Genomic DNA, 9,344 nt, shown 5'->3' with positions numbered 1-9,344 from the left:
GGAATGCAGTATGAATTATGAATCAACTCCTGGAGAAGCCACTCTCAATTATAAGCAGAGATTAAAGAGATCTATACCAATTACAGTGCTAAAGTTTTACCTGTTGTGAATCCAATTCCATTTCTAGTAGCAGTTTACTATGATGCTATTTGCAGTTACATGTACAAGCTCTAATGCATAGATTTAAGTCCGTGCTACAAAATATCTGACACTTTAAAAATCTAAAACCAGATGATCAAGGTTATTCACTGCAGAGCTGGAATCGGTGGAAAATTTATGCTTTGCTGCTGATGCAATTAAATCTTTTCTCTAAGGTACCTGGAAATCTTTATAAAGCTACGATTTTAGACTAACATTAGTCTTATTCGTATATAAAATACTTATCTTTGATAATTCACATTCCCCTGAAAATAACCCCAGAAGCTGGACAGGATATTAACTTCAGAACATAGTAAGCTCATCCATCTGATCTTCACAAGTCTAAGTTAGAAACATCGCACAGCAGTTTTATGTGTGCTGTGGTTCCAAGTATCACTGTATTTAACATTGTACATTCTGGTTTACTAGAGCATTGTTCATAAATGCACAATACGCTCATGTCAATCAGATTCAACACAGAACTTCAGCCAGAAATGAACAGCAGCCTGGTTAAAGATATGAGAGTTCTAGGCCTGCTGATGATTGTGTAAAGATCATCACATTTAGATTAAAAACTTGTTTCAGTTCTAGTACATCTGCTTCAACAATGCCATCTGTAAGCAGTTACAGTTAAAACTGTATAGATAATAGGGTATATTTCAACACTCAGTGAGAAATTGTTTTTAATTTCAGAAACATGACTACAAGAGAAAGAGTTTTAAGCGAGACTGATTATCACACCTCTCAGACAGCCAACTCATTTTCCCATTTTGAAGAGAGTTTTAATCCAGGAGTTATATATTTCTAATTTTCAGTTTCTTTGAACATTCTGCTTAGTTGTTGAACCAGTGCTACAAGCTTAGGGTTGCCCCCAAGTGATTCTATTTGTTTATAGGCCTCAGATTCAAGCTCTTTCAAGGTATTCCGTGTGTACTCAAGAGAACCGACATTTTCAAGATAATGCACACAGTATTTTTTTATATCTATGTTCTCTGTCCTTTGACGTAAAATGTTTTGCACCTGAGTACTTTCAGGTCTTGACCAAATTGCATGAATGGTTGGGAATGAGAACTTGCCCTCTGTTAAGTCTTCACAAAAACTCTTGTTTTCACTATATTCTTTGGAGTGCAAGTTGGCATAGTCGTCTCTTATTTGGAAGAAGAGGCCAAGTGTGTTAAGAAGTGGCTTTAAGTCTTTTTTATAATTTGAGAACAGCTGCATGAGGCCTATAGCTAATCCAAAGAGACCACCTGTCTTTTGCAATACCATAGCTTTATATTCATCTTCTGTAGGACAGGTGTAAGTATCCCTCCAGTAAATATCCAAGCCTTGACCTCTATGGAGTTCCAGAAGTTGACAGGTAAAAACTTTAACAGCATCAGGATGATCAAGGGTTAAAACCTTCTCTAAGCCAAGGAAATACACATAATTAGCACAGTTGATTACAGATGGAATTCCATAGATACTGTGTGCCACTGGAAAGCCCCGTCGTAGCTTTGAGTTGTCTTCAATATCATCCACAAGTAGGCTTGCATTATGCAACATCTCTGTGACTTCAATGATAACCTATTACAAAAAGAGAAAATTATTAAGTCTCCCGTTGTAATTTGACCTCTAGTTTTCAAAGACCTTCTTTAAAATGGATAAGGTTTTTAAGGAATTAGTCTCTATCATTGAGGTTCCCCTGTAAAGATATGCTGTTGCCCACTGATTTTAAATAGGAGAATAGAGTACTTACTGAATGCCATGTTGCATACCTATTTGTCTGAACAGTTCTCATTCTCAGTACTACCAGAAAAGTTCTCCTGTATTCGGATAAGCCTATTCTAGCATTTCTCTTCACCTATTTCATATCACTGTCAGTTTCAAACACTTAACATTTAATTGAAACGGTGCTTGTGACTTTGTGCTTGAGTTTTCTTGTGAACTGAAGAAAAGACAGTGTCAAAAATGCTTCTAAGTTGAAAGGAGCAAAAAAGTCAGGCAGCTGAAAAAGCTCATTTTAGAAGATATCAGGAAGTAGCCTGAGGAAATAAAGGCTGCTCTCTGTAATGAATGCTGAAGAATCAGTACAGTGTTGTACTTTCTTACAATCTAAGCCTATCTAATCAGTAGTTGCTCCACTATCATTACAACACACTTACCTCCTTACCTGCCATAGCTTTAAAATTTGCTTAGCCCTATACTAGGCTATTTCAGTGTCTTCTTTGAAGAAAGTTAAAACAAACCCAGTGTTCCCTAATTCAGTGAGCTGAACCATCTCAGTGCAGCATCAGATGGGTACTAGAGATGCAGTAAGTAAAAAAGAAAAGAAAAAAAAAGACAAGACTACGTAGCTGGGAAATACATGAGATGGTGACAGCAAATATTAAAATCAAATATTAAGGAACAGTAGCCTCAACTGTATCATCTGAATAAACTACATGAAGACTAATCGTCTAAGGCAAAAAATATCCCATAACAAGTGCCAGAACTCAGATTTTCATTAAAAGAAATACAAATAAATATCTGGAAGAGAATCAGGCTGCTAGATACCTGGGACTCCTAAGAGGCATCTAAGATGTCTTAAGACATCTCTTTGACAAGCAATGTCAAAAAGATGACTAGAGGTAGTCCCCAAGACATCAACAACTTTAAATTATTAAAATTATATGCATAAAAACGGTAATATGTCAGGATGCAGATTAAAAGATGACATGGTCTTGTTTTTTGTTCTCAAATGACCTGAAGAATAAAAATACTCAGTTTAATCACGAACAGCTTAAGTGGTAAAGGAAACATTAAAGGATTGGTTTTCTTCATAAAGATAACAAAAGCAAGTGGTCTAAGTTTTTAAACAAAGGTTACTCGATTATTGCTTTAAAAGTGACAGGTAGAACTGTCAACTTCTGTTCATACAGAGGCACTGCAGATTTAGTTTACTACAGCACATGAGAGAAGATGGTCCCGTACAGTCATAAGCACTCAGCAAAAGGGCAAGAGGCAACAGTCAGAGAGAAGTATAAGAAATTCCAGTTGGACAGAATGGAAGAGTATGTTCTCATGGAAGGGGTTCAGCACAGAAAGACAGGCCCTGAGAGGCTGCAAAATCTACATCCTCAGTTTTTCAAAACTCAGCAAGGTCCCCAGAAGTCATTAAAATTGTTCTCCTGAAATTTTACTTTTAATGTATTCAGAAATTAGTACACTTAAGGTTTTTGATCATTTATGCTATGCAAGAGAATAATCTGTTATCAGTAGTCTTGGAAGAAAGGTAACAGCCTTCTAAAAATCAGCCAGTACCTGTATTTTATCTTCTGGAACATTCAGCCAGTGATTAAAGGCCTGTGACAGTTTGCTTCTCACCTGCTTACCTACAATGAAAGTATTATAGGCATTTATAACAATCACGAAGTTCATTATTAGGCACAACAGTTTGTCTTAACAATTATAGCTGATTTGAGACCAGTAAACTGTTCAGTGTGATCACCCAAATGCAGAAAATATATCATAGTGTGTAGCTTGTTTCCTCATTGTATAAACATCAATTATCAGCAGCTTCAGTTTTAAACATTTCACAGTAATACGCAAAGCACATTTACAGTTTAATGTATTTAGTTTTGGCAGTTCAATCCATATGTGATCCTGAGTATCTTAGTAACCTGCACACATCAGTTCAGCAGAAAGTAAGCCCTAGTGTGCCAGGCATATTGATTTTAACAGATAAACAAGTTTAATTATGACTTATTAGTTGAAGATATGAGTATTTCTTGAATTTCTATTTCTTTCCATTTTTAGGTCTTTCTCCCATAGTACTCTTCATCTGCTACTGAAAATTTGTAAAACAGGAAAGTGACATTTGATATACCTAAGTCTAAACGTTTAAAGTCTGAATAGAACATTCTGAACAGAATAGAATTTTCCAAGAATTCAGACATTTATCTTATACTGGAGAACTCTATGAATAATAGGATTCGTTCTGCTTTGGCTAAATCTAGTTTGGTGGAGGTAAGCAGTCACCCTGTTTCATAGGAATGAAGGGAAGATCAAAAGTCCAAGTTTAGTGTTAAAATAAGCATTCAGTCTACATAGATGATACCACACAAAGAATGGCTGATCCTCTGGCAAATGAAGCACTCTAGGGACAGCCAAGATTTGCCGTAAGAAAATGCCTAGCTCTAAACATACCAGGGAGAAGAAATTACACAAAAGAAAAAGACTATTTAAAAAACAAACCCACCACCCATTGAGCCCAGTAGAGCAACTAGATAAATTCAGGGCTGAGTTGTTCTTTAAGAATGGGATGAAGTTTTCAATGCTCGCATTTATCAGTTTTGAAAAGTAGCAAGTCAGCTACATTGAATGGGGAACAGAGTATCTGAAATACTATTTACACTGCAACAGAGAGACTCAAGAACTATTATACCAATCAGAAAAAAACCCCAGTGGTTCTTCAAGAGGAATAAAAGAACTAATGTTGTAAAGTCTTACTTTTAATTACTCTTAAATACACAGATCAAGAATGGATAAAATTCTTGGTTTATAATTCAAGACAAGAGTTCCTACAAAACCGATTTTGATACTTAAACACACAGTACAAAGAAACTTGCCTGGTAGTTGAAGTAAATATTGGTATGGCTCTAGGATTCTTCTAGATGTTTCATCCATTCCATCCATTTCTTTACTTCACAAGAGGTGGTTCACTGTTAAAGAAAGCATTATTAAAACTATTTAGATAAAAAAAATTAGGAAAGCAAAACCAAGATGCATACAATTAACAAAAAAGTCAACCTGACTTCAAGGTTAGATGCAAATACTCCAATTTTAAACATGACACCTTCAGTTAATACTACTTTCACTACTTAGTTTTTCACATATCATTTAGAAAAGAAACAAGCATATTACTAAATGCAGCTTCTTTAATTATTCATTAATAGTTCAAACCAACTCCTAGACTTGTCTGTTCCTTTATATATATATATATATGAAGGCTTAGATTATAAATCATTTAATACACCAGCATTCACAACAAAGAACTCTTAAGTCTTTAGACAAGACACACACAAAACCTCAAATGACTTATCTGATTGGACCTCCCATTCAAAAAGTGGAGATGCCCAAGAGCAGAAAATACACCTCACACTGAGGCAACCTAAACAAGCTGAACACTAATTTTAGCCTTCTGATAGAATTCTCTGGTCCTGTTTTAGAAGGCAGAACAGGAATATACCATTTTATTACCTCTGTTTAAGCATACAGACATCTTTACACATTTTTCCATACGCTACAGGCATCATAGAATCTTATGGTAAATTTTTAGGATCTATTCCCTACAGTGGTCAACAATTTTCTGTTAATTATGTTTCAGTTCACATACCTTTGGTCACCTATGTCTGCATTTTTCTCAGACTGTTTTCTATAACAGATTTTCTGTCCTTTCACCTCTAGCCTCCCTTGCTGCACTGCAGATGCAGCTGCTCAAAACAATTTTTTAAATGTCATTTTAAGACAGGAACTGCAGCAGGAGCATAATGTCTCACGCTACTTCAGCATCATTTCTCAACTATTGAGCTAGCATCCTAGAAAGGATGTGCTTTCTATCCCTGGAGCAACCAAATAGTTTAATAAATTATACATAAAAATAACTATTTTAAAGTTATATTTGTAGTATGGAGTTATGCATTTTTAATGTAGGTACATTAAGGGGAGTGGTTAACATGAGTGGAATAAACTGTTCCATGCTTGCTCAAAATAATCCAGCAATACTCTCCCATCAAAAGCTCAGATCATTATTAAGATCTAATCCCTCACGTTACCTTAACAAACCAGTACACCTCAACATTCATGACCTTTCCCTTTCAGTATGGCACAATCTGTTTCCCATCTACTCCTCTTCCCACTCTCCTCACCCATTAAGTATTTATAGCAGACCAAACTGGGGAGCTGATCTGCATTAATAACTATTTTTCAAGCTTAGGTTTGGATCAATTCCTTTATTTGCTTCACTGCATATGTTAATCAAATGTATCAGCACTTCAGGGGCAAGAAAGGCTATTTAAGCAAACACAGTTGCCAACAAGATGTTCATAAGACTGCACCTTTTGGGAAAGCTTTGCATAGTTTATTAGCCGTAATGCCACAATAAGTAGTATAGCCTTTCCATTCTATGTAAAGGTGTGCCAGCACAACTAGTGATCAGGTCACACAGTAATTGAAATCAGATTTGACACCCTATTTTGTTTTCAGCTTGTTGGTAAAACTGAAAGGATAGAAACTGCCATGGAGAGGCAGCTGTCAAACTGCAGCCTTACACATCAACAGTAAGTCTTAAAGAGCTTCAGTGAAAAAATGAAATCAAAACGATTATCAAAGTCCACCTCCAGACCATTTTAAGCAGAAAGCAACTGGTAGAGCTGGGTATGAGGACACACTATCAACAATTCTCCTGTGACCTTATTTGTGAAAAAGCTACACAGATGGTTCAGAATAGAAAGTAGCCTAGCTATCCAAGAGGGCTGGGAAGAGACAGTAGGGATGGAATTGCCTCTCTGTAAAAGTTTCTGCTTAAAAATAAACATTGAAGTTCCTCCCCTTCTCTTAGGGAATTTGGAGGTTTCTTACCTGTCTGTAGGACACTAAGACAATATTCAGAAATCCAAACTAACTTGAAATTCACTACTACTACTAAGTAGCATCAACCTAAATATTTGCATCTTTTGGAACAAAACCAATAGGAGTCCACCTGAAATGGTGTTTATCAGAAAAAAATTAGCCAGGAACTTCTCCTACAAGTGTGAAGATTTTGTTAGATAAAAGGAGGACATACAGTGGGTGATAACTTATCTTAAATCACCATAGTTAAAATTTTAATAAACTGCTATGCTACCTTTAAATGAAGTGATAGGTAACCTCCACTAGGGAAAAGAGAAAAAAAGTCATCAGACAGCTACATGTCTAAAACACTCACCAAAACAAGAACAGTAAAGAAAACCTTCCCCAAACTTACACAAATAAAGGGACACTTGCTAAAGAATTATGTAAATAACTTACTTATAAAGGCTGGTAAGCAAGAATACCATGGTAGGAGATTTGTAATTTTACTAATACTTGCACAAAGTTATCACATCTAACACCCTGGGAAATGCTTGATATTAAGGTTTTCCTGCCTAGGCAACTGACCAATTTACTACAGAAGCCATACCGTTGCAGAAAGGCTTGTCCGTGAAGACACGGAGAAACAAAATATCAGTCAGCACATCCTAATAAAAAGTAAAATTGCCAGGAGTTAAGCAATAAAGCAAAGCCTTTGGTAAGTAAAAGTGCAAGAATCGATTACACGTACACATATTAAAAGGATTTTAATTCATACTATTCAAAGTAGTTAAGGCCATTTTGCATTTTTAAATCAGTACACAGACTTGCTGCATTTCAATTCATGCATAACTACGTTAATTTGCCAGTTATTTCTTAGTACCCCCACACAAGCACACAAAACAGCTGTTAGGGGTACCAGTCATGCAGTCACAACAGAGCCCACGGAACAGTTTCCCGGACTGCACAAATCTTCTCTTCAGTTTCTCTTTGAAGACACACAAGACACTAGAATAAGGTGGTGACATGGGCTTCCATAAGTTGAAACTACTCCAAAACTATCCTTGAAGGTGTGATCTGCATCTAGGAGCTTTCTAGAGAGGATGCAAGTAATATTAATGCTAGGTTACACTTTAGGAACTTTGTACACTTTGCTTCTCACCTCATCCCTTCCATCCCATTCTGTGGAATAATCCCCTTGTAAGAAATGACTAAAGCCTTGCAAAAGAGACTCAGGTCAGACTTCACAGTCTTAACTTTAATGACGTTCTTGTAAGAGCGGGTGTCCTCACCAGCAGGCACATCCTGTCAGAGCAACACACGGATTTTTATACCCTAATCCCAGCTGCGAAATCACTCACTCCCTTGTTTCCCCATTGGCCGGATATTCACTCCAAGCCTTACAGACTAACCCGAAAGGCTTTCTACGTGTTATAGTACATATCAGTTCACATGTCGCATGTCTCTTTACCATAAGATTATGCCTCCCCTGGGCGGAGGAGGTAATATTCAAAAGTCTATCAAGCAAGCGCAGTGCTGCTTCCCGGGACCCCTATTCAACCTGAGCGACCCTAGCCGTCAAGTTTAAAGTTTTACAACCTCCTGTCTGACACCTCGTGGCTGTAATTGTTCTGTGGTTTCTTTATCATGCACGAACAACATTCTTTGTTTCTTTCCCACAGCTCCCTCCTCTAAATTAGGGGAATATTAGAACGGCAACAGTCCTGGTTAAAAAATACAGGTGGTATTTTTTTAAAAAGCATCATCATCTCGCCAGCTCCAATCACAGCACAGTTACACAAAAAATGAAAGGGAACCACCAGAGGAGCAGAGAGCTATAGTGCAAAATGAACCATCCAGAAAGTTCCTAAATCGGCAACACCACAGAACTTAGTGTACCGAGCCTTTGGTTTCACTGCAACCAGTGGAAAAACAAAACCAAAAAAGCCTCGAATCAGGGCACGCAGGACTGAGAAGGTGTATTAAGAAGAAATACACAGAAACTGTTGTGAATGTGTATTGCTTCAAAGAGGCTATCAAGGCTCTTAATTCAAATGTAATTTGGACAGGATGCTTGTGACCCTAGTCTACATTCTCATTTTAATTAGCAGAGCCCTCCTTACAACCCCTCCTAGGTTGATACCGAACGAAACCTTGTATTAAACTTAAGGGGAGGCAACTTCCCGCTCTTGCAGGATCCTCACACACTGTCTCCAAAGATGCAGCTAAGTAAATAGGCTGCAATTTCAACACTAACGCCAGAACAGCAAGAACATACTGTTACTGAAATTGCGCTTCGATTTTAATAGAATTACCAGCTATAACGAAGCAAGAATGTTACAGAAGCCAGACACCCATACCGGGGTTGTCAGAGTCCTCGCAGTATACTGCGGCAGCACACAGACAGGAATGGGTTTTAAGCTACAACTGGCCCGAGGGCAGAAAACGAGTCGGCAGAAACCGTTACTACTTCTGAAGCGCTCCTCAAATTATAACGCACATCTCACGGAGCACATGAGGTTGCTGCCCTGCTCGCCGATACCTACCCGCCGTCCAAAACATCACAGTCAAACCAAAGGGAATAGGGTTCACTTTTCGGAGCTCAGTGTAAGAAGTAATCACCTCCAGCCTCACCA

General features: G+C 37.5%; 1 protein-coding gene across 1 annotated transcript; it reads right to left on the bottom strand.

The window, feature by feature from the left end:
- Positions 1–680: 680 nt before the first annotated feature.
- Positions 681–4,822, bottom strand: GGPS1 (geranylgeranyl diphosphate synthase 1). Its single transcript, XM_010137022.1, has 3 exons — positions 4,728–4,822; positions 3,421–3,491; positions 681–1,704 (listed from the first exon to the last, which is right to left on the bottom strand). Exons 1-3 carry the CDS (start codon positions 4,792–4,794, stop codon positions 943–945), a joined length of 900 nt encoding a protein of 299 aa, XP_010135324.1. The 5' UTR covers positions 4,795–4,822; the 3' UTR covers positions 681–942.
- Positions 4,823–9,344: the final 4,522 nt, after the last annotated feature.

Source organism: Buceros rhinoceros, unplaced genomic scaffold, assembly GCF_000710305.1.
Source record: "Buceros rhinoceros silvestris isolate BGI_N320 unplaced genomic scaffold, ASM71030v1 scaffold47665, whole genome shotgun sequence".
Taxonomy (NCBI): Eukaryota; Metazoa; Chordata; class Aves; order Bucerotiformes; family Bucerotidae; genus Buceros; species Buceros rhinoceros.
The sequence above is the reverse complement of the archived record's forward strand: the minus strand, read 5'-3'. Positions and strand labels throughout refer to the sequence as shown.

Excerpts from the sequence above, each read along its gene's own strand:
- GGPS1 (XM_010137022.1), bottom strand. The coding sequence starts at position 4,794 with ATGGATGGAATGGATGAAACATCTAGAAGAATCCTAGAGCCATACCAA. Across the intron at positions 3,492-4,727 it reads ATATTTACTTCAACTACCAG|GTAAGCAGGTGAGAAGCAAA; the intron begins GCAAGTTTCTTT and ends CTTTCATTGTAG. Across the intron at positions 1,705-3,420 it reads TTCCAGAAGATAAAATACAG|GTTATCATTGAAGTCACAGA; the intron begins GTACTGGCTGAT and ends TTTTTGTAATAG.